The following is a 25,651-nucleotide window of genomic DNA, read 5'->3' on the forward strand; positions in this document are numbered from 1 at the left end:
GAAGGCGATTTCGGACGTTTGCCCAAAGCGCCACCTAGTGGACGGTGCGGGAAGTGCACGAGAAATGCGCGGGAAGTGCGCAAGAGCGTAGAGGGCGGTCGCCAGGGTTCCCGCGGTCGCAATAGGCCGAAGCGGCGCTAAGCTGCGAGGGCCGTCCAACGCTGCTTGCAGCTTTAATTTTAATTGTATTTTTGTTTAAAAAAATATTTCAAAAGTGCCTTTTTGTAAAACTGTCACAGCTCTCTGTTCCTGCCACGCCTTCTCTTCCTAGTTCACTGCCTCAGTACTTTGCCACAGCCTCATGCCACGCCCTTGTTGCCCACCACCACTCATTACAGCAATCATCAGCACCTGTTCAGTCCTGCATATAAACTCACCTCTCACACTCAGTCTCCGCCAGATTATTGATTGGTTCGCCTAGTAGATGTCCAGCGTTATCCATAGTTCCATGCCTGTCTCGTCACCGACCTTTTGTCTGCCTCTCGTCCCTTGCCTCTTGCCTCCTCCCCATCGGAAACCTTCTCAGACTCGGACCTCGGATCAAAGACCCTTCTTCTGCTCTCTGGACCTCGCTTTTTGGATTACCCTGTTCTGGATTTGCCTGCCACACTTTGACTCCCTGGCTCTGAACCCTCGCTCGTTACTGGACTTCCCTAAACACCCAAGACCCTCACTGAACACAGGTTCTGCTCCCGACTCGCTGAGTCCAGCACTCAGGCTTGTTCCAGCTCTAGCCCAGTTCCTGAACGTGAGTGCTGTTTTCATTACAGCCTTAAGTAGTCCTGTTTTAACCAATAAAAGGTTAAATCTCTGTTTTTGTCTATTCGTTTTGACTCCACCCATGTCCAGCCTTGTCAAAAACTGTAGTTCTGTAAATATTTGGCACAAATATCTTACAATATCACATAATAAATAGCCATATTTTCAACTTTCCTGTTAACTTTCATCTTTTATTTTACTAAATCCCGGTCGGCCGGCGAACGGCCACCTACCACCGGGCTTAGCCTCTTTTCTGGGGGAAACCCTGCGTACGGCACGTACACTGGCAGCGATAAACCAATCAGAGAACATTAGATTATACAGTCCTGCTCACCATTATTGGCACCCATGAAGTTTGAGTACATATAATGGAATATTTACTGAAGGAAATTCATCAAGTGAAACAACATTTTATTGCTGATAGCTTGTGCTTGATGCAAAACAGCAAATGATCAAAAACATTTAAAAAGATAAACAATATGAGGAAAACAAAGAAAAACAATTTTTACCATGCCAATGGTATTGGCACACTTTGCTGCAAATCAATATGAAAACCCAATTTGGCTCACCTGTTGCAAATCACACATAAAGATCACTTGTGATGGACTGCCTCCACACATATGACATGAATTAACCAATGAATGATCATGAAGATATTCACTCAGCTATGCAAATCATGAAGGGGTGCCAATAATGGTGAGCAGGACTGTACGTACACTTACCTCCGCCACGCCTCCGGCAGGTATACCACCGGTATGCTGCAAAACAACATTTGTTTTTCTCAGGACCCCCAAAATGCCAGTGAAGAGACATGCTTACGAAGCACAATTCAAACTACAGGCTATCAGTTACGCGGTTGTTCATGGGAATAGAGCAACTGCGAAAGAATTCAACATCAATGAATCTATGGTACGGAAGTGGAGGAAGCAAGAAGATGAACTGCGCAAAGTTAAGACGACCAAACAGAGTTTCCGAGGGAACAATGCAAGATGGCCACAGTTAGAAGACCAACTCAAACAGTGGGTCATTTAATAAAGAACAGCCGGGATAAGCGTCATTACAGTCACCATTCGACTGAAGGCAACAACGATAGCACAGACATGAAGATCAAAAACTTTCAAGGAGGTCCATCTGCGCGAGGACCACAGTGGCATAGCTACTTTCAGCGGATTACAAAGAAAACCTGGCCATCTTCTACACTTACTGCGTAAACAAGATTACTGACAAAAAGATCCAGCCCAAACACATCACCGACATGGACGAGGTCATGAACCATACTGTGGAGAAGAAGGGGACCAGCACGGTATCGATTCGCACAACAGGCAATGAGAAGTCGGCTTTCACTGTTGTTCTTGGTTGCCATGGTAACGGACAGAAACTACCACCCATGGTCTTTTTTAAGAGGAAGACACTGCTGAAAGAAAAGTTTCCAGCTGGAGTCATCGTTAAGGCCAATCAAAAGGGCTGGATGGACGAGAAGAAAATAATAGAGTGGCTGAAAGAGGCTTATGTAAGGAGATCAGATGGTTTTTTTCCATGCGTCACCGTCCCTGTTGATCTGCGACTCCATGCGTGCCCATCTCACCGATGCTGTGAAAAAAACAGTGAAGCAAACTAATTCGGAGCTTGCCATTATTCCGGATGGATTAACCAAAGAACTCCAACTGCTGGACATTGGTGTAAACAGGGCATTCAAAGTTAAGTTGCAAGTGGCGTGGGAGCGATGAATGACAGACGGTGAACACACATTCACTAAGAAGGGGAGGCAGCGCTGGGTGAGTTACGCTGTCATATGCGAATGGATTGTGAATGCCTGGGCTAAAGTACCTCCTTTAACTGTTGTCCGAGCTTTCGCAAAAGCTGAAGAGCTACCTGGCAACGAGACTGACTCCCACTGATGAGAGGGAACCTAGCATGGTTGATGGTGAAATTGCCCAGCTGTTTAATTCAGATACAGAAGATGAGGACTTTGATGTATTTGTGGAGGGAGAATAATAAAAAAATAATGTAGTTGTATTGTTACATAGCAGAATAAAGTTCAACCAAACTGCTTCCGTGACCTTTTTTATTTTTGTAAACCGCGTGCGCCTTATAATCCTGTGCGCCTCATGTATGGGTTAAGTACTGAAATGGACGCCATAATTGTGACTTATTATCCGGTGCGCCTAATGGTGTTGCAGAAAATACGGTATACTAAAGACTTGTTATCATTATCAATATCATTATATTAACTGTTCTGTTAGCTAGAATTGCTTTTGATTTTTTGATGTTTTTATCTCTGTATTTCTGTATTTTATTCTGTACCTGATTGTTGTTTAGGTTATACATCACTGACCGACTTACAGATTGTTAGTTTACTCAAATTACCTATTATAGTTATACCAATCATACTATTAGCTAAAACTACTCATTACTCTGTTATAGTTATCTATATTATATATATATATATATATATATATATATATATATATATATATATATATATATATATATATATATACATATATATATATCTTTTTTAAAGATTGAAATCTCTTGATCACAAACAGCACTGACCTGTCGAGCACCAGTTCCTCCAACTTGTGCAGATCACAAGCAATGTACTCCAGAGCCATGTCGGTGATCCGAGGGCACCAGGACAAGTCCAGGCTGCGCAGCTTCCGAAGGTTCTCAGCAACCAGCTCCACACCATCGTCAGTGATCTTAGAGCAGCCAGAGAGGCTAAGGGCAGTCAGGTTTGGAAGGCTGTGAACCATGTTTACTACTCCATGATTAGTGATCTCCCAGCAGGAGTGAAGCCGGAGGGTGTGGGTGGTGTAGCCCTGTGAACAGATATTAGTAATTTGGTTATATCTGAAGTGGAATGTGAAGACAATGTGTCTAATTATTATTCTCTAACATTAACAAAAACATTGGCTGTGTTTGAAATCTTCACTCGTTCACTCACTCAGTACATCCTGGTCATTATACTGTATAATAGATGATACAGGAGAGAGGGGACAGTGCAGTGTTTGTGCATTTTGAATGTTACTTGTATGCATATGCATACTTCATAGATGTGCAGAGTATTTGCAGTTAGGTCTTGTATAAATAAACACCAACAAAATACATTTGAATACTTGCCTGAATTTAAAGTGATGGACAATATAAATTCCTGTGATTTGACAGATGATATAATTATCATCTGTCATCTGTCCACAATGTGAATCTTGGGTTCCACCAAATCTCAAAGGTGCTTGATTGGATTGAGATTTGGAGGCTGTGAAAACTATTGGATTCTAGCGAATGTAGACCAGAGATTAGAAATGTTTTTCTAATCTTTGTTTGTCCAAATTTGGTGATCCTGTGTGAATTGTAGCCTCAGTTTCTTGTTCTAGCTGACAGACGTGGCACCCAATGTGGTCTTCTGCTGCTGTAGCCCATTTGCTTTAAGGTCGGGCTTGTTATGTGTTCAGAGATGGTATCCTGCAGGTCTTGGTTGGGAAAACTGTTTTTTTGAGCTACTGTCATTTTGAACCAGTCTACTCATTCTCTTTTGACCTCTGACATTACAAAAATACTTTTTTAGTCCATGCAAATTCCACTCATTGGATATGTGGTCAACAAGCAGATGAATAAGTCAATCCAAAGAAGTGACTTGACAGTGTATATACCCAGCGACCAGCTGTGTCAGATTTGTGAACTATTGAACTCTTGACATTTGCAGACAGAAACAAACCAGGGCTAATTTTTTTCTCAAACCTGGTCCAGCTATAAAACCTTCTGCTGGCCTGAAAAAAACTGCTTGTTTACAAATGCCTAAACCTTTTGTAAACAGAGCATGGTGACCTAGTCTTTCCTGCACAGCTGTGATTCCCAGGAAGTCTGACCGGAGATTTTGCATTCCGTGAGATTAACACCTTGGACATGAATAGGATCAACCTCAAAACTCACTACCTTGGACTTAGGACACAGATTGCATTAAACAACAGTAAACTTTCTCTAAATGGTCAGCCCTTTCTATTTACTGCTAAAGGTATGGTAAAAGGTGTCCACAAACTGACTTTAAATTTATTGAGACAGTGAATGACAATCAGACTCACTTTGTGACAATATTTCTTTTTATCTAAATTTTCTTTTTAAAAAAGGAATGGTTAGCTTTAAACAGAGTAAAAACTAAAACTCATCTCAGAACAACAATTCTGTGACTCAGATTTATTCACCCTGTTAGATATATTGGATTTATTCAATCATACCTCATTTGATGATTTGTTTATATGTGGATATGTAAACATAAATATTTTATTAATAAAATATGTTTGTTTTAAATGACGTGCAACAAAGTTTTTATGAATGAATTCTCAGACATTTTAGATAGAAATATGACCGGATTTAAATACTTGTGGATTTTAACATCAATGTATGTTGTCCTGGAAAGCCATTAGCTCAGGAATTTTTAAATCTTATCCAGTCTTTTAATTTGGTGCAGTGTGTTGTTGGTCCCACTCATCAGCAGGGTCATGTACTTGTTTTAGTTTTGTCTTATGGTTTATCTGTTTTTAATTTAGAAATTGGGAATGCTGTTTTTTTTATCACAAACCTATTTTATTTGACAGCTTTCTTGCCTGTGAGTCTAAATTTCCCACTCTAGCCAGGCGTTGTCAAATATTTAACTCTTCCACTGCTGCTCTTTTCTCTGCTTTTACAAATTATTCTGTTACTGACTCTCAAGCCTCTGAAAGCTCCTCTTTTGGTATCAGGAGTCTTGTGTTAAGACCCTGGGTCTAGTGACCCTGTTAAAAACCAGGTACCCTAAACTTACACTTCAGCCTTGGTTAAATGAGACCACCCAAGCAGCCACACGTCAGTGCAGAAAAGCTGAGTGCAAATACATAAAGGACAAACTACACGGTTCTTTTAATATGTTGAAAATGTGTTGGAAAATTTATCAGACCATTATTAAATCAGAAAAACAAATATTCTCCCAAATCATTGCCTTGAATTGTCACAATCCTTGTGTTCTTTTTAAGACTATCAAATGTATTTTAAACCTTAAAATCTTGGAGAAAATCATTTTCATTCAGCGAAATGCCTTCTTAGGTGAAAATGGAATTTTTGAAATTCTCCAAACTGGTTTTAAATACTTACACAGTGCTGAAACAGCTTTGGTTAGGGTTTGTAATGATTCTGGTCAGTTTATGATCCTGGTACTCCTGGACCTTACTGTTGGCCACTGTATTCTTATATTGCGGTTAGAACACTGGGTTGGGATTACAGGAACAAGATTAGATTGGTTCCATTCTTACTTGAGAAACTGAAGAGATTGTTGGAAACTTTTTTCCATTCGAGCACTTCTTTCCTACAGGGTTCCACAGTGTTCTATTCTTGGGACCACTTCTGTTTTCATTGTACCAGCTCCCTTTGTGGTCTACTTTGAGGAAACATGGTCTTTCTTTTTTATTCTTATGCTGATGATTGCCAGATTTATCTACCTGTAAAACCTAATTATATTTTTTGCTCCATCCACCCTTTGTTGAAACGTCTTTTTCACATCAAGGTTTGAATGGCTTCACATTCTTTTAAGTTTTAATGATAAGAAAACTGAAATTATTGTGTATTCTTCCTGCTAATCTTGGCTTTCTTGAGCTGTATCTTAAGCAGTCTGTTATGATCCAGGGGATAATTCTTGACTCAGAGTTTAAGTACTAAGGAGTACTAAGCAGTTTTTTCATCAAAGGCAGATAGCTAAACTCAAGTCAGTGTTGACCAGGCCTGACCTTGAGAAAATAACAATAATTGATGCCTTCATCATAACCCATCATCACAACCCAACTTGACTATTGTAAGGCACTTAATGTCTGGGTCAGTCAGGTCTCGCTTTCTTGTCTCCAACTTGTCCAAAATGCTGCAGCTGAACAGTAACTGGTAGGTTTGTCCTCACTTCATTGGCTTCCTATGCACCACAGACCAGATTTTAAGATTATCCTATTGACTTATAAATGAATAAATGGCCTTGCACCCTCATATCTCTCCAGTTTACTTCAACCTTATGTTCCTTCTCGGGGACTTAGATCTTCTGCACAGCTGCTTTTGGTGCCAGAAGACTAACAAATCTTGATAGTAATAACATTCATAAATAGACTTTTTCACTGTTCTCAAGGCATATAAGTAATTTTAAAATGCTTCTTTTTTAAATACCAAGAACCTTTGGGGGGCAGGCCAATAGAAAACAGAATTTACACTATCGTATATGACAGTGACTCTCAAAAGGGGTATGTGTACCCCTGGGGTACTTAAAATCTTTTCAAAATCTATTGAAAAATAGCAGCCATGCATAAATACACTCAAAAAGTTCTAAATTGACTCTTTGAATAAAATAAGACTATAAACCTAATTTAAAAATCAGTAGACTAGGCAATTTCATTCTGCAAAGTAAAAAAAAAAATCTGTTTCACCCCCATATAAAGGTAGTTTAACCCCACCAAGCTCTTGACACAAGGAAGCATCTGTCAATTACTGTAACTCCCACCTAGGATGGTAAATGGGTTGCACTTATATAGCGCTTTATCTAGTCCAAGGACCCCAAAGCGCTTTACACTACAATCATTCACCCATTCATCCACACATTCACACACTGATGGTGGTAAGCTACATTGTAGCCACAGCTGCCCTGGGGCGGGTTGACAGAGGTGAGGCTGCCATCACACCGGCACCACTGAGCCCTCTGACCACCACCAGTAGGTGAAGTGTCTTGCCCAAGGACACAACGACTGAGACAGCCAGAGCGGGGGCTCGAACCGGCAACCCTCCAGTTACAGGACAAACCCTTACCTCCTGAGCCACTATTTTTTTCAAACCTAATACTTTGTGCTGGTTATGGTGTACTTGGCTCAAAATATATTTCACAAGTAGTACATTCCTGAAAACAGGTTGAGAACATGAACATATGAAGTGATGACAGAACACGTAGTCTAGTATGCTACAGTTTCACTCTAAGAAGGCCCACCAGAGTGTGGATCAATGTAGATGTAGTTGATTTTTACAGAAATCAAATTGTTTTGAGGTCAGAAAAGATCCTTCTGACAGAAACATGTCAAATCAACATGTGGCCACTTATTGCAGCAATGCAGTACAGGATGGAGGAGTGAGGACCTATACTTTCAGCTATGGTCCCCTTCACCAACATGAAGGTTATCTAAGCCACAGAAGAGGACACATCAATCAGGATGAAGTGTTGCTGCAGCCTGAGGAGAGTGGACAGAAACAGAAAAAAACAACACAAAACAAAAAACACCTCAAAGCTATACTGAAGATTTTAAAGGTTCTGATATTTTGCAATGCTGTTTGTTCTGGGAATAGTTGCCTAAATCTACTCTGCAACAGCACTAACATGACTGGTAGGATTTTTGTGCCATGGCTGCTTTTTCTGGCTGCCCAGAGGCTGCATGGTTTGTGGTTGTGGTTCTAATCAGTGTCCGGAGTTTAAATGCCAGTGGTTGGAGCTGCAGCTGGCAGCTACGGTTGATGCTCTTCGCTCCTGGGCTGCTAGTTAAGAGCACTGCCAGAACAGGTGGTCGGTTAAAGCAGTCACTATCACTGTTCTTTTCATTTCTAAAGGTAATAGATGAAGATGGAGCAGCTGCAGAGTGAGCGTCACAATGCAGAGTGGTAGACAGGACAAAGTGTCAGCAGCAGCCTGGAGAAAAACTTTGAGAAATTGGCAACAAAAACAGAAAATAAATGAGCTTACATTTGAGCTAGAGACTTTGCTTTCACTTCTATCTTCTTTGATGGCCAATGTTCTGCCTGAGGTGCATTAAGCTGTGTTTGGGGACCCTATACTAATGTCATCACACTTCACAACTTTTGTCTGTGTGCTTGGCTGCTTTGTCCTCATCTTTCTTATTTTGTTATTATATTTATTTATTTATTTTTACATTTCTCCTAATCTCTGACATCAAAATTAATATCACTATTGTCAGATATGACCCTTACACAATTTAAATAAAAAATTGTAAAACTCACATTATATGCCCTTTAATATTTGTTCATGCTTATTATCATTTTTCTCTTACATGTAATTGATTCATGAAAAACAATAGCAGCAGCTTGGGGTTTTTGAGGATCAAGCTGCAGGACTATTTCTGACTTAATTTTTTCCTTCCTTGTTACTTCAGTTTATTTAATTCAGTATATTTATATAGCGCCAAGTCACAAGGCACTGTACAAAGACATTCACATACATTATAAAAGCCAATTAGTAAATGTTATATGTCTAAGTAAGCAAGCAGAACAAAACATTTGACAGAAAATACTAAAAAAGAATCATTGTAGGTGAATGTGGACGATACCTGTTTGGCTGTAAAATAGGCCATGGCAGTGTCAGTGACATGGTAGGCCTGCAGGCTCAACTCTGATAGGTTGGGCAGAAGCTGTGAGATTGCAGCAATGGCGTCATCAGCCACATTGATGCAGTCGCTGACGCTGAGGGAAGTTAGCCTGGCATTGAGGCTGGACCACAGGCCAGCTTCTGTGAAGTCATTGCAGCCTGACAGTTCGAGGTGCATTAGGCCTTGCATTTGCTCCAACATGACCTGCAAAACAACAACCATCACATGCATTATCATTACAGTGACACTAATGAAAATAGTTGGTTGTACAGTTTTCTTTAAATGATAAATGAGGAAAGGAGTTTTAATTTTCATTAGAAAAGAAAAGTCTTGAAACACACTCTTTAAATCATATTTATTACCTGTGATGGTGTAGATTCTCAATTATCCAGGATATAGCAAATTAAAAAAGTTTAAAAAAAAGAGCTAGACTTCTATTCTGTAGCTGAAGACATTTATCTTCCCATCCAGGATGCTTTCTAAATTCAAAACTGGAGAGTGTGGAGGTCCAAGTTTTAAACTGCATGAGATGCTCTGTTCTGCAGCTAAAATGACATACAGATTATTCTCCCTCCCCTCCCTCCTGAGTCTCATACAGAGATGTTGTGACCACATGCATGAAGGTGTGAATTAGAGGGAAAATGACTGGGTATCAAGCTTAATGCTTCATAGTACGTTTTAGGAAACTAAAATCCAAGACCTCCTCAGTTGGTCTTTCTCGTTTAACCAAAATGGCTTCAATGTTTTAGTGTTTCCTGTTCTTGTGTTCCGTTGTGTGTCTAGATTTCCTCCCTGACTTGTCAAAAGCCCATCTAGGATATTCACAGGTTTGGAGAGCTTTTTGATGTGTTTCTGTTTTCTTTTCTTCCTCTTTGTTCTTGCCAAAGTTTTTGTTCCAGTTGGTGGTGACGGTTCAACTGAAGTGTTGAGGCTTAAATCGCTTTCCATGTGCACCAAACAGTCAAAAAAAAAAAAAAGAGAGAGAGAAAGGCAGCTTGCGGTCCTTGGCATCCTCTCTGGTGAAATTATTGTTGTCAACAGTTGGTGTGTCTGGTGAGTGTCTACTTTTTTAGCTTGGATATTCACCCAGGTATCGTCCACATATCTGAACCAGTGGTTCTCTCTTCCACTTCCTGCAGAGATTGAACACTGGAGATCCCATGGGACAACCATGCTTTTGTCTGTAAAAACTGTCATTATATTTGAAATAAGTGGTGGAAAGATTTGCAATAATTTCATTTTATTATTGGGGGGGACAGTAAACAGGGAGATTTATGAAGAGCAGAAAGTTTTTTGGGGGACAACTAAAGTACAGTCACATGTTCTGCTGTAAAAAATGAAATGAAAATTAAACATTCATTACTGTTGTGGCCAGGTAGACTGTTTGCAGAAACACACCAAACATATTTCTAAATGTTGTCTTTTAAACGTTTTAGATTATGTCTCTATCTGCACTATTTTAAAACTTATTATGGTGCATGCTTCCACCTCTGGGTCAGTCAGGTGACTTACAACATACACTCACCCTGTTTTACAGAAAGATAAAACCATATAAACTATAAGAACTAAGGTACAGTCAAATGTTCTGCTGTAAAAAATGAAATGAAAATTAAGAACTGGTCACTGAACACCTGACATGTATCTGTATACAATAATAAAGTCAAAAAGGAAAGATTTACATAGAGAAAGAGGCATGTACCAACTTTCAGTGTTGTCATGGGAAACATGTAAACAAAAAAATTAAACTAGTGTAACTACAGTGGTTTATAAAAATTTTGAATGTGTTCACTCTACAGGATCAATATTGACAAGTAAGTGTCATTGTACAGCAAATATGGATGTAGTTTTCCTCTTTCTAAAAATTTAGGACTATTTTTAGAGTCTATCTATACCTAAATAATATACATCTGTAGGAGAGCTAAGTAATTATATGGCTCCTCGATGTAATGGTTGGGGCTTTGGAGCAAAATGGGTGAATATTTATGCACACACCACTTCTTCAAGTTTGATAGGTTTTAAGAATTGTTATTTTGGAGTAATAATGTAATTTTTTTTTACTTCTAATCAAATTAGAAATCCAGAAAGAAAATACTTATGGAATCTATAACGGATTAACTTTTGGAATCAAACCATTTCAATATGACTAACACCAAAACAATCTTATTAAACGTATAAATGGCATTAACTCAGTTTTTATAGTGAGATAAAAACTGATAGCAAAAGCTCTGCATTTAAAATGTTGTAACTACCAATTTGGAGTCAACTCTATCTGTCTTTTTGCATAATTTTTCATGACCCAGTGAATCAAATTATTGAAACTTTTAGGAAATAATCACTGGATATACATTTACAACTGATTAACTTTTGGTACCAATCCAAATGGCTGCTACAGCCAACTTACCTTAAAAAACAGATAAAGGGCTGTAATTCAGTCAGTTTTACAGACATTTAACTAAAATCAGATGTGGTAGTAGCTGAGACCCATCGATAACACATATTCTGAGTGTGAGCTCTTGCAATATCGTATTTAACGTTATTTTCAAGGTCTGACCAAAACAGCTACAACTCCATTATTTTTTAACATAAGATGATCTTAGTTTAAAACGCTGGCATGAAAGGCAGCAAGTGATATGCATTTCTTAAAGCAATACTAGGTCTTTAAAGAATTTAAAAGAAGCAACAAAATGACAATTCAGAAACAGCATCTTAAAAGAGGAAAATCCTTATAAAGATCATACAGCCAACAGTTCCTTCTTTCTCCATGGCAACCATCCACTCATCCTTGAATAGCAGCCCAGTTTAGTAAGAACAGAGATCCATCTGAGAGGCTTTATCCAAACATTCTGTGCTTTTGTTTTTCACAATAAAATATAGCAGCATAAGATGGATTATATAAAAAAGAAGCAAAAATAAAATCATCAAGTCAGCAACCACTCGTGCTGTCAAAAGTGCAAAAAACATATCTATACTCATATACTGGCAAAAAAATGGATTAAACTAGATAAAACTGAATGATTCTACAAAAATTTGTTGAAGAAGCTGTCACTGAATGGTTAAATTTAAAATGATCAGGAAAAAACATTAAAATTAGCAAAACAAAAGATAAATTTAACAAAAGCTAAAAATAACTAAACACAAACTAAAAGCTGAAACTAGTAAACAGCAGTTCAAAGCTAAACATATTAGAACATTAGCTAAAAGCCAAAATGAGTAAAGCAGTAACTAAACGATAAACCAGCGAAACAATAGCTAATAGCTAAAAAAGAAAGAACCCAGCTACCCTGCAGAGAAAACTAATTTTAGTTCAGATTCTAATATATAATTTTTATGAGGTTCTGATGGTCAGTCAGGGGATCACTGGAGAGCTTTACTACAAATAAAGGTAACAGAAAGTCTGAGTTTTTTAGTCACAGAGGATTCCTCTGAGTCTGATTAGATCCGCACGGCAACAAACACTGAAAGCAGTTATAGCTTAAAGTGTAAGTTCACTGATTCTTTTCTTAATACGATCTCAGATAGAAAAATCTGACTGAAGCAAGATTTATAGATCATCATAGTTAAACCCACTTACTGCAAGATTTTAAACAGATTGTCAAAGAAAACTAAACTAAAAATCCCACTGTCATTCAATTTAAAAGTCAGTCAAATCTCCACATTTAGAAGCAGATCAGATGTTGGTGTTTCAATTTTTTAAATTTAATCTGACTACAAAGTTTATTTGTGGATATATTTTTACCCCCCGGGCCCCCGCTAAAGAGGTAAGTTTTGGTATTTGTTTGTCTGTTAAAACTAAAAAACACATTTTGATAAAATGTTTAGCAAATGTTGGGGTTATCACAAAAAACAATTGATTACATTTTGGTGATGATCCAGATCACAATCCATACTACAATTTTTTATGATGCTATGGCCTTGGCAAAGGGTTCGTACTACCTGAGTGCATCTAGTTTATTTATACTTTATTATAATAAATATAACCTATGAATTCTAATTTCAGGTAAAATTATTTCATTTGACGAGAACTGATTTTTTAAAAAATAAACTCACTTAATTTTTAGAAATATGAAAAAAGGGCTATAAAACTCAAGTACACTCACAGGCCCACATTTTTCACTTTATGCCTTAAAAAGCTGCGGTTTGGTTCCAGTAAAAACACAATGTGTGCATTTTAAAATACATTACCATCCAAACCATACAACCTCTTCAGAACGCTAATATTTCTACAGCTTTTGATTTGTTGTCACTGTTAATAAAAATATTCCTGTTCAAACTTTAAAAGCTGGAAATTTTACTGAGGCATAACTTAACATAACTTTAAAAAACACTTTAAACACTGCAACACAATGAATAATCTGCTGATGTATAAATGTAGGAGCTCTGCTGACATAAAAAGATTGAAATAACAGCTATCAAAATAGAAATATTTCTATCTTTAATATTTTAATTATTAGTGTTATCAGTGTTATTTTTCATCAGGCTGTATGTTTTTATTAGACCAAGTCCACTTATTGGTTCTTTGGATTGTTTTCAGAATTTTTTTGGAGTTAATGATGTTTTCTGTTCATGATCATGACAGGTTACAGCTTTAGTTTAATTAATAACTAACCTACCAGCTACTACAGAGCTAAATAACTTATTAGTCATTTTTACAAAGCTTCCCATTAAACTATGCAAGCCTTGTTTTCAAATATGTTTTGAACTCACCACAGAGCAAGAGCAGACAGAGGAAAAGCTTTGGTTCAGTCTCTGTGAGTCAACGCAGATAACATAGGTAGCATCTAACAAAGCTAACAGCAGAATGAATCAGCTTTCTTCCTTTAACTTGGAGCCAAAGTGTCTCCTAAACCTGATCATGGATTCCAGGTGTTTATTTAATTATCTTTAGTTCGACTTAACCAGAGGTTGTGGTGGTGGAAGTTTAGCTGACTGCCAGGTGACACAACAAGTGCAGGTCTGCTGAGTTTCACTCCTAACCGGTGATGAAACCTGCCAAGTGGACGGAGTTTATACACAATCTCTATGGGTTTATTTAACAGGGAAACTCTTCCTTCATCACTTCTAGCCAGATCATACACTGGCTGACTGGTAAGGAACACATCCAGTCTCTACAGGTGTTATAGCGTGCTTATTTTCTCCTCCTGATTTTCATTTACATTTCTGTTCACGTTTTTTACTCAGCTACATTTGAAAACCCAGCCCTTACTAAGTATAATACTTGAAATAAAACATATTTTAAAAAAAGTAAAGATAATAATAAAGTATACAGTATGCATAATTCATACTCAATTACAGTAACGTGAGTAAATGTAATCACTCCTTTTCACTTCTGCTCAAAAGACTATTCCTGATCCTTGAGGTCTACGTGCACAGCTGAGGCTTGTCCTGAAGAGCTGGCTCTCCTGTGTTGGGCCATGCAACTGTAGAGAAACTGTTTAGTTTCTCCAAAATGGAAATGGGAACATTCCTCACTGCATTGAACAGCATAGACCACATCGCTCAGTTTGTGTTTTGGTGTTTTGTCCTTAGAATGGACCAGCCTCTGTTTGGGAGTCCTGTTAGGTTTGAACTGCACCAGGATGTTGTGTTTGGAGAAAACTCCTGAGTTTCGCAGGTACTCCAGCAACATATGGGATGACAAAATTTTTGTGTTTGTTCTTCTTTTCCTCCCCATTTCTGGCTGAGGATTTCATGCAATTTAGTTTTGAACTGAGAAAGCTCCCCAGATGGGAAGTGAAATGTCTTCAACTACAGAATAAAAGTTCAGTTGCTTTGTTTTTAAAACCTTAATGAATTTGCCATAACCTGTATAACTGAGAATGTACACAGCATAAGTTAACCTGCACAACATTTAATGACAAGTGGAACTCTCATCTTTTTATTTTTGACTTTTTTTTCACACATTTTGAAACCAGCATACCTTCTGATAATGGAAGCCTAAAGTCTTGTGTCACCAGTGTGTGGTAAATGTAAGATGAGTGGAAAGTGTTGAGTTTGCTTGTTGCAGCTAAACTACTGAAAGTAGAAAGAAAGCAGGGGAATAGTGCAGGGCAAACTATCTGATGTGCACCAGATAGTTTTCCCTGCTCACAAGAAACCTACTATGTAAGATTTTTTCACCAATGTTGTCTTATGAACTCTGTATCTTCAAAATGTATAATACCTAATTTAAATGTAGGTAAACTGCACTAGCACAGAAAGGCGCTGTGTCAAGTCAGAGGCACAAAATTCACTTTGTGAGGCCTTTGTGAATTAGACAGATGCGCAAAATCCAAAATTGCTCCTGCAAAAGCCACCGAAAACATTATTAAAGCAGGGCCGGAGTTTTAAATAAAAAATTATCTATCCCCTGGTGTGTATCAGATTAAATTCCTATGCATGAGCCAAACACAGGCAAACGTACCTCCAAACCAGCATCTGTGATGGTAGACCTCTTGAGGCTGAGAGAACGAACCCCCTTCTTGGAAAGTGGGTAGTTGTCAATGAACTCACAAATGTCGAGGTCTGACACACCCACTAAGCAGAAAGACTGGAAGCCACGCAGAGCAAAGGCCTGCAGACTGACAAACTCCTTTTCACCATTAGACAGAATGTTGTACAGCTCCTTAGCATGTAAGATGGGTGTCACACCCTCCCAGAACTTCGGCTGATACAGCACCTTGCGCCATGTCTTGCATACTTGTGCCAGCACACATTTCTCAGCTGTGGTGAAGTACCAGAGGAGTCTGTTAAGAAGCTTCTCATCCAGTACTAGCTGACGCTCCAGCAGCACAGGTTTGGGGAGGGTGAGAGGGGGAAGCTGGCGAAGAGACGACTTGAGGCCCACCAGAGGCTTACCAGGCTCCAGGTCAGAGGTCAGGAGAGGCGCTGCAGCATGAGGCATGCCGGTGCCATCCAAATGGTGGTGGTGATGATGGTAAGGAAGGGAGGATGGTGGAGGAGGCAAGATTGAAGGTACAGAGGATGACTGACAAAGACGGTTCTTAGCAGCAGGTGTCCCTTTGGTGATACTTGCACTCCCCAGGCCGTTTGGCTGGCTGGGGGGCAACTTCACCATTCCATTGCGAGTAACGCAGGGAGACTTCAGCTCACTAGGGGTGGACATGTTCAACATTGGGAACCTGATGGACAAAAAGCAAATACAAAGTATTCTGTTATAAACTTTCAATTCAGTTTATTTATATAACACCAAGTCACAACAGAAGTCATCTCAGGGCACTGTGCATGATAGATAGATAGATAGATAGATAGATAGATAGATAGATAGATAGATAGATAGATAGATAGATAGATAGATAGATAGATAGATAGATAGATAGATAGATTTTTACAGCAGCTTTTTATCTTCATGTAGAGACATCAACAAAGATCAGTTAGTCAGCCATAAAAGTCTACAGAAATATCATAAGAATAATAAATAGTGATTAAAACAATAATTCAAAACAAATAGAAAGTTAAAAACACATATAAACACCCACAAATGTACAACCATCATATGGCTATGCCTGTTATTGTAATATAGCCCATTTTGCATAAGCCTGCAAAATAGTCTGGTAGAAAATAAGTCCTGCATTGGTCAGTCTTACATTGAGGGTGATCTGCCTGAAAATGCTCAGTTGGAGCACCCACCGGGTATGAAGAAGGTGGGTGTGTTTGTCTAAAATTACATAAAGCTTTAAGAGCATCCTCCATGTGTTGAATTGTATCCTGCTCCAAGCCAACAGGAGAAATGGCCTTGTTGATCATGTTTTTATCAACATTGTCTGTCCCCACTCACCCCAACAAACCACAGCAAAGAGTGCTGGCTACCACAGTATGATAGAAGGTGTACAGGAGTGACTTACTGATCTTAAAAGATTGCCACCTTCTTAGGAAAGCAATTTGCTCTGACCATTTTTGTACAGTGAATCCATATGCATGGATCAGTCCAGCAGGACCCTGAAGGATCTGGAAACCTGTTTCACTACTGTTCCCTAAAAGGTCACTGGATCTGAAACAGGTTTCTTTTTCTTAAAATTCCCCACCATTTCTTTGGTTTGTGAGATGTTAAGTTGTATATGGTTTGGGTTGCACAAGCCTGCAAAATACTCTGCAATGTATATACCCGACAAGAAATGTATTGTCAGAGAACTTCTTAAGGAAACAGCTGTTGATGTTGTATTGGGAATCAGATATATACAGAGTGAGTAAGAAGGGGGAAGGGCAGTTCAATTGAGAGGCCCTGGTGTTGCTCAAAATCCTGCCAGAAATAGATTTGTAGTCACACATACTGTGGTCTGCTGGTTAAAAAAGTCCATAACCCAGGGGACTAATTCTGACTCCACCTCCACCTTTCTCCTCTACTCATCAAATAGACTTATTATCATGTAGACTGATGGCCCACCTCATTGTGACGAACAAGAAACAGAAGAATGTACAAAAAAGCCACATTTTCCTTTAAGAAATGATCAATGTACAAAATGACTAATAAGTAATATCCAAAGACTGTCTTTCAAACTTAGTACATACATTTAATGCACACTCGGACACTGCTTTTACTGTTAGATGTTTGAGCACTTCTGGGAAATGAATGAGTATTCTTTTCATCATACTCTTGGTGTGGTTCTGACATATGGCATAGAGAGTAAGCACTTAATAATACATCCTCACAATCCTGTTCAGTCTGACCATTTTTTAATCATCTTTAAGTTTACATTGCACAGTGCTGATACAGTTGATCACAATATTGTATTACAGAGGCTTGAACATGATATTGGGATTACAGGAACAGCTCTAAAATGGTTTAAATCATATTTATTTGATAGATTCCAGTTTGTTAATGTTAATAATGAAACGTCTTCATACACCAAAGTTTGTGGGGTTCCTCAGGGTTCCATGCTTGGACCAATACTCTTTATTCTATATATGCTTCCATTAGGTAAAGTTATTTGACAGCACAGGATAAATTTTCTTTGTCATGCTGATGATTCTCAGTCATATTTATTCATGAAACCAGATGAACCCAATCAGTTACTTAAATTACAAGCATGTCTTAAAGACATAAACCCCTGGAGGACTCTTAATTTTCTACTTTTAAACTCAGACGCGGGGGCAGCAGCTTGAGCAGGGAAGACCAGACATCTCTTTCCACGGCCACCTCTTCCAGCTCTTCTAGAAGTATTCCAAGGCCTTTCCAAGCCAGCCAAGAGACATAGTCTGTCCAGCATGTCCTGGGTCTTCTACAGGGTCCTCTTCCAATTGGTCAAATCCAAAAAACTTCCCTAGGGAGGCGTTCAGGGGACATCCTTACCAGAATTCCAAACCAACTTAACTGCCTCCTCTCATTGTGGAGGAGCAACGGCTCTACTCCAACTTCTCACTTTATCTCTAAGGGAGAGCCCAGCTGCAGAGAAAACTCATTTTGACTGTATCCAAAATAGAGTTCTTTCGGTCACTACCCAAAGTTTGTGACGGGTGGTTAGGGTAAGAACATAGAGTAAACAGAGAGCTTTGACTTGCAGCTCAGCTTCCTCTTCAGAATCAGAATCAGAATCAGAATCAGATTTATTGCCAGGTGTGTAGGCACACACAAGGAATTTGTCTCCGGAGCATCCTCCAGCAACCCCTCTAAGGACTAGGGCTGGGTATCAATCAAAATCTTTTGATACCGGTACCAATACAGATACCTTCACTTTGATATCGGTTCCTAAATGATACTTTTTTCGATAACAATTTTATATAAATTCTAACAAGAAGAAAATTACATTACATATTATAGTACAAATCTTGAGTTTTATTTATTTTTTCACTTTGGTATTTTTCCATTCCAAGCAGTTTTCTTACTTAAAAAATAAACAAATACCTGTTAGTACAAAATAACAGTTGCAAACAAGTGACAAGTTAGTGTCTAATGCTCACTGCTACATACTGAGGACCTTCTCACTTAGCAGTTTTTCCTCAGAAAAATCCACGTCTGCTTTCTCAGGACACAAACAAGCCCGCTCCTGGCTGATGGTGTCTCCAGCAGTAGAAAATGTACGCTCTGAGGATGTGGATGATGCTTGCACACAGAGATACCTGGTTGCCACCACCAGGTCACTGGATTCACTGAGTTTAGAATAGATGGCAGACCTCTGTACCGCTGTATCTCTTCCTGAATCTTCTATGTGGTGCTAAAACTATTCTCTTGTCTTACTTCAACTGCCATGTCCTCATCAGCAAATAACTCCTCAAGGGCAGAGAGCTTTGGCTTTCGTCTGGAAACAAGAAGAAAAAAGACCATCAGAATAGATGCTATCCATTTAATTTTGTTCTAAAAATGAAATAGGGGGGACAGGATGTCTTTTTGTATTTGTATTTTACCAGTGTTGCTACTTCAGTTTTACAGTCTTCATCAGACGAGTTGTTGTCATGGTCACCAGCTGTCCCTTCAAGTTCCTGCTCCATCTGCTGGGCCTGGATAATTACACTTTTATTCTATATTCAATAGATTTTGGAAGTCATATAAACTGATCTACAATAGAAGAGGAATAAAATATCAATAACAATAAATACCTGTTGCGAGATCCTACTTATCAGCTCCTCTTCTAGTCTAATCCACACTTCATCGGCCACTTTCATCTTAAATCTTGGGTCTAAGGCTGTGCCCTCCTCCAAGAACTGCTGGATGTTCTCATCCTGCAAGACAAAAACATAGCATAGTAGTCATGATGTCTCTGATTATACCTTTTGAAAACTACTGGGAAATCTACAGGACTATGCTACATACTTGGTATCGTTTTGAGAGGTCACCCCAGATCTTGTCCTTGATGGTCTGTGTAAAGGAGTCCTCATCAGTAACTGTGAAGTGGTGCTGGAGTTTCCCCAGGATGGGCAGAATCTGGCCTAAAGTTGGACTCCTTTCAGCAGAGATGCAGATGGTTGAAGTATAGAGTATCTTCATAACTCTGAAAAACTGTACTGCTTTTCTATAACCATCATCAGAAAGTCTCTCCAGTCTGAAAATAATATACACATTGTTGTATTAGCTATACCACAGCTCATCACTTGAGTTCACATTGATAAAGGACTAAGGTAATATTAATGTCCATCCTTAAGTACAATACCTGTCCTTCTCCATTATTTTTTTTTAAACCGAGGGTCCATGGAGGCCGCCTGGATAGCAGGAAACTGCTCCAGAAATCGCTCCACCATCAGGAACAGGCTGTCCCACCTGTTCTTCACATCTAAAATGACAGCATGTTCTGGAAGACGTAGAGAGAGACGGTGTGTGTGTGGTTGTCAAACTGGTTGTGTATTTGTAGTAATAGTTCAATAATTAATTTAGCCATAGAATTTTGCACTAAGTTTAGTCTACTTTAATTTCTACTAACCGAAAAGATGTTGCTTTTCTTTAAGGATAGGTTTAGCCAAGCTGTACCATTTTAACCACACCACCATAGCGCAGATTCTTCCTGCCCACTTTGAGATGACATATAGTGTACAGCTTTTGAGCAGCAATGTTTAGAGTATAACAAAAGCAGCCAATTTTTCTAATGCTCATCTTTTTCACTGCTACATCCATATTAGCTGCATTATCTACAGTGATCGCAACAACTTTTCCCTTTATATTGAATTCATCAAGAATATCCCCTATCTCCTCAGCTATTACATGCCCTGTCTGTGATGTGTAGACTGCCCTGGTATGCAGGATGTTCTCCTTCATGGTACCCTCTCTCACAAAGTGAACTGAAACAGTCAAGTAATGGTCTTGTGCCACACTGGTCCACCCATCCGCAGTCACAGCCACGTCTCTGACGTCTTGCAATTCTCTCTTGACATTTCCCTTCTCTACTGCATACCATGCCGGTATGAGTGTATTTGACAGCATGTCTCTGCTGGGGGACTGATATCTGGGGTTTAGGGCTCTTATCATCTCCCTAATTGACATTAGAACACAAAACATCTACAATAACATGGTTGTGTTATTACTCCTCAAAAACTAGAGATAAAGGCTTAACTGGTCAACAATATCCTTTACAGCTTACTTACTTCCACCATGGAGCCCCCACTGTAGAAAAAGGTAGCTAACCTTTAACAACAAAGTTTGTGACTGCCCCGTGGCACTCATCTTGTTTTTCTTTTGTCATTTTTCCTTTTTCTGCAAGTGTGAATGGATTTACACTGACTGGCCTTGTCCTCCTCACATCAGGGTCAGAGGCTACTGTGAGGAGAACAAACATAACAGTGAACATTAGGTGAGCTGTTTAACCAGCCAACCGAATGGATGAGGATACATTTTTACAAGCTAAGCTTTATCTTTAGTTAGCTTTTGATTTAGCTAGCTACATAGCCATAAAATAAAGCTACACACTAATATCTTAAAAATAGCTTTACATGGATCCTGGTCCCGCGCAATACACAGTAACGTCAACAAACGTAAACTTACCGGTTGAAATCCCAGACACAGCACCGTGCTCGATGCTCTCGGATGAAGCGGAGTCCGGTGTTGATTTTGAATCAAGCCGCTCAGGTTCTGTAACGCCCACAGGCTGACTTAAATGCTGAAAGGAGAATGGCTGCAGTCCGCTCTTCTTGCAGTCAAACATGGAGCAACTGTCCGCTCTTAAATTGATTCCGTGCACAGTCAGGTGCTTCATCAAATTAGTTGTGTTGCCAGCCTTAGCAAAGATGTCTTTTTGCATATATTGCATCGCGCACTATTGGCATCAATCTTTATAAAATGGAGCCACACTTTTGATCTCAGCAGGATTTTTTTAAGTGGTTCGAAGACACGCAACTACTTACACAAACACATGCGAACCCCTGTATGTGGGTGTAACTGCCTATGTATTTTTTCTACGTGCCACAACCACGTGTAACGTTACAGCCAATCACCAAAACTTGGCACCGGAAGATGAGGCATATTTTGATACTCGGTACTACCGAAGCTTTTCGGTTGGTACCATAAAAGTACTGAAGTTCGGTACCCAGCCCTACTAAGGACTCTAAGAAGGCTGGATAATCTCAACTGCAGTTTGATGCTTAGGCACAAACAACAGCCAGAGCGTGTCCCCGCATCTAAAGTCGCAGGGAAGTGAAGTGAAGTGAAATTTATTTATACAGCACTTTTCAGCAGCAAGGTGATCCAAAGTGCTTGGAAGCTACCCTCTTATCCACTGTGGAAAACTCCAATGCACAGATGCCAAGCCGGGTGGCCATAAGTAAAACCTACACCAGCCCAGCACCTCTCACTTGGGCAACTCCGGAATGCAATAAGGTCCAGCCTCTCTCAAGACATTCCATGTCCCAAGAGCCAGCTTTGCCAAGCTAGGGTAAGTGCGCCAAGGCCACTGCCTGTGGCTGCAGAGTCCTCCTACAGGTGGTGGACGCACAGGAAGGCAAACCCATATAACTCATCTGGGCTGAGCCCAATTGAGCCCATGGGTAAAGATGAACACTCACAATCCTTTCCCCCAGACCTGGTTCCAAGGTCGCAATCCAGATCCGGGTATGGGACATCGAGTTCCTTACTGGCTGTTGTTTGTGCCGTTTTTTTTAACTGCTCTTTGTCTGGCCTGTCATCTAGGACCAGTCTGCCTTGGGAGACCCTACTCAATTGCCCCTGACAGAATACCTCCTAAGATCATTCAGGCACGCAAACTCCTCTACCACAACAAGGTAGCAATGTACAAAGATGCTATATAAATGATGTTGTGCTCAGTCTCATCTAATATTGCGCAATCTCAAGGGATGTGTCAGGGCTCAAAGCGTGTGCTGTGAATAACTCTTAGTGACTGCCAACCAAGTTTTAGCTCAATATCTGTAAACTGCAATTGGCTTTGAAATGGCCTCTAGAGTTGTCTTTCACATTCTCATTTGAGTTCTCAATAAAGGTTCTTAGTGTCCTGTTAATGTTGTACATTTTCAAGCACTCTAGTATCTATGTGTGGTGAATCGAGTCCAGTGACGTGCGGTGAGGTTCATGGTTGGTGAGGCACTGAGAGACAGATTTACAAATATATAAATCCAAAAGGGTAGCTTATTCAATTAGCTACTGGTTATTTCATATCTCATCAGCGTTCTTCACACACACACACACTCTCTCTCTCTCTCTCTCCCTCTCTGTCTCTTTCTCTCCATCTCTCTCTCTCTCTCTCTCTCTCTCTCTCTCTCTCTCTCTCTCTCTGTCTCTCACTCACTCACTCACACACGCTTGCGCGCGCACACGCGCACACTTAGTAGTATTAAGGCTGGCAGCAGTGCACGTGCCTCTCTCTCCCCTCTGCGTGAAAGGACAGCAGCAACAAGCTCCCGTTGGCTCACGTGCGCCCCCTTCAGTGCGGCAGAGTACTGCCTGCCTCACCCTTTGCCTTTTCACTGCGGTTTTATGTCCCCTCAGCAAAACTAAATATGTCACTAACAAACATTAAACGTAAATGGTTAAAGACATTAGCCAGACTGTGGAAAATCAGGCTATATAAACCATTATATTGGCGACATGCAGGAGTACGGCAACAGGCACGGGCCAATTGCATGTATCAACCCAGTTTGTGATGGATTGCGCAATTAGAGGTGAAGCTCGGCTCGTTGCTGCCACACCTCGCATTTCACCCTCATATTTGAACAGGAAATATGCAATTTCAGCGATTTTGACTATAAAAATGCGATTTGGACCATAAAAATGTTCGAAAATTACTCATACATAAAGATCAGTGGACAAATATTAATATTCATTTTATGTTATGATTTTTTTGTTGTTGTCATGATGACAGGGGAGGCTCTGCCTCACCTGCCTCCCCTGACTGCACGTCCCTGATCGAGTCATAGGCTTTCCTGTAGTCAATCCAGGCCATGCACAGATTTGCGTGTCTGGTCTTACAGTCTCAAGATACAGTTCTGTCGATTAGTAGCTGGTGCTTGGCTCCTTTGGTGTTGGTGGCAATTCCCTTCTGTGCCTCACTCAGGTATTGACCCATGTGCCTATTCATCTTCGCCGCAATGATGCCTGACAAGAGCTTCCATGTTATTCAGAGGTGAGTGACCGGCCGGTTGTCGGATGGAATTGATCTTTCATGATTAATACTGTTCAGCTTTGGGTCAACCACTCAGGGTGGGTTCCTTCCATCAGTAACTGGTTCATTTGTCCTGCTAGGTCAGGGGTGGGCAATCCTGGTCCTCGAGGGCCACTATCCTGCAAGTTTTACTTCTTTCCTTGGTCCAACACACATGCTGTTTTAGAGTATAGGCTTTGTTGTATGGGACTGTCAGACCAGGTTCACTAATTACTTAAGTAACAGGACCCAGTGTATTAAATGTGATGGTCTGTATTCTGGATTTCTGAGTGTCCAAAAGGAGGTGCCACAGGGCTCAATATTAGGCCCCCTTTTGTTCATTATATATATTAATGAATTAGGGCAAAATGTGTTGGATGCTAATATTAATTTCTATGCGGATGACACAGTTATTTACTGTTTTGGATCAACCACTGCTAAAGCTGTTGGATCTCTGCAAAAGGCATTTAATGTGGTCCAGCTCTCACTTCTGCAATTAAAATTGGTACTTAATGTTGACAAGACTAAGTTATTTGCAAACAACAAGAAGGTGCCTCAGATCATCCCCACTGTGACCACTCTAGAAGGAAACATCACTGAGGAGGTTCACACGTATAAATACCTTGCTGTCTTGCTTGATGACTGCTTTAATTTTCAGCCCCATATTGATAATCTTGTGAAGAAACTTAAGCTTAAGTTGGGCTTTTTATTTCAAAACAAATTTAATTTCTTTTAAGGCAAAGAAGCAGCTTGTCATAGCTACATTTGAAATCTGTTGTATATGAACACCCCAGCGTGATATCTTAGAAAACTTGATACTGTTTATCATGCTTCTTTGAGGTTTGTTACTAACTGTAAAGCCCTGACTTACCATTGCGAACTGTATTCTCGAGTGGGATGGCCTTCTCTGTCCACCAGGAGGTTGGGTCATTGGTACGTTTTCATTTATAAGGCCATTGTTGGGCTGTTGCCATCCTATATTTGTGATTTAATCACATGAAGAACATCTGATTCTTACTCTTTGCGCTCAAATGATCAGCTCTTTGTTCCTTTTGGGAAAAAGGGCTTTTGTTTACTCGGCTCCATTTGCATGGAACATTTGCAAAAAAACTGGAAACTAACTGAACATATCTCACTGAGCACTTTTAAGACTAGATTGAAAGCACTTGAAGGCATCTTTAAATTGTAACTGTTTTTAATAATTCATTGTATGGCATTTTAAATTGTGTAATTGTTATTGTCCTGTAACCTTGCTGCCTCTTAGCCAGGACTCCCTTAGAAAAGAAGTTTTTAATCTCAGTGGGACTTTCCTGGTGAAATAAGGTTAAATAAATAAAAATGAAAAAAAATTCAAATGAATCAAGATTGGACTGAGTTCCTCAAGGCTCTGGATGTGGCTGGGTTCTTGGTTGACACACCTTTGCAACATGGTATAGACAGTGGGGGCAGAGCCACTGAATTGTAAGACTTAGGTGATGCTTACCCTTTTTTTAAAAAAGGGGGTGGTGTGTGTGG

The 25,651-nt window shown here is 39.7% G+C and overlaps 1 protein-coding gene across 1 annotated transcript in view; it reads right to left on the reverse strand.

The window, feature by feature from the left end:
- fbxl16 (F-box and leucine-rich repeat protein 16) overlaps nucleotides 1-25,651 on the reverse strand; it is a 77,102-nt gene that overhangs the window by 30,168 nt on the left and 21,283 nt on the right. Inside the window, exons 2-4 of the mRNA XM_017434637.3 lie at nucleotides 15,529-16,246; nucleotides 9,090-9,332; nucleotides 3,316-3,581 (exon numbers count right to left, since the gene is read on the reverse strand). Of these exons, the coding sequence (XP_017290126.1) occupies nucleotides 3,316-3,581; nucleotides 9,090-9,332; nucleotides 15,529-16,239 (1,220 nt within the window). The 5' untranslated portion in view covers nucleotides 16,240-16,246. The remainder of the gene's footprint in view (nucleotides 1-3,315; nucleotides 3,582-9,089; nucleotides 9,333-15,528; nucleotides 16,247-25,651) is intronic.

The sequence above is a fragment of the Kryptolebias marmoratus genome, linkage group LG12 (assembly GCF_001649575.2).
Source record: "Kryptolebias marmoratus isolate JLee-2015 linkage group LG12, ASM164957v2, whole genome shotgun sequence".
Taxonomy (NCBI): Eukaryota; Metazoa; Chordata; class Actinopteri; order Cyprinodontiformes; family Rivulidae; genus Kryptolebias; species Kryptolebias marmoratus.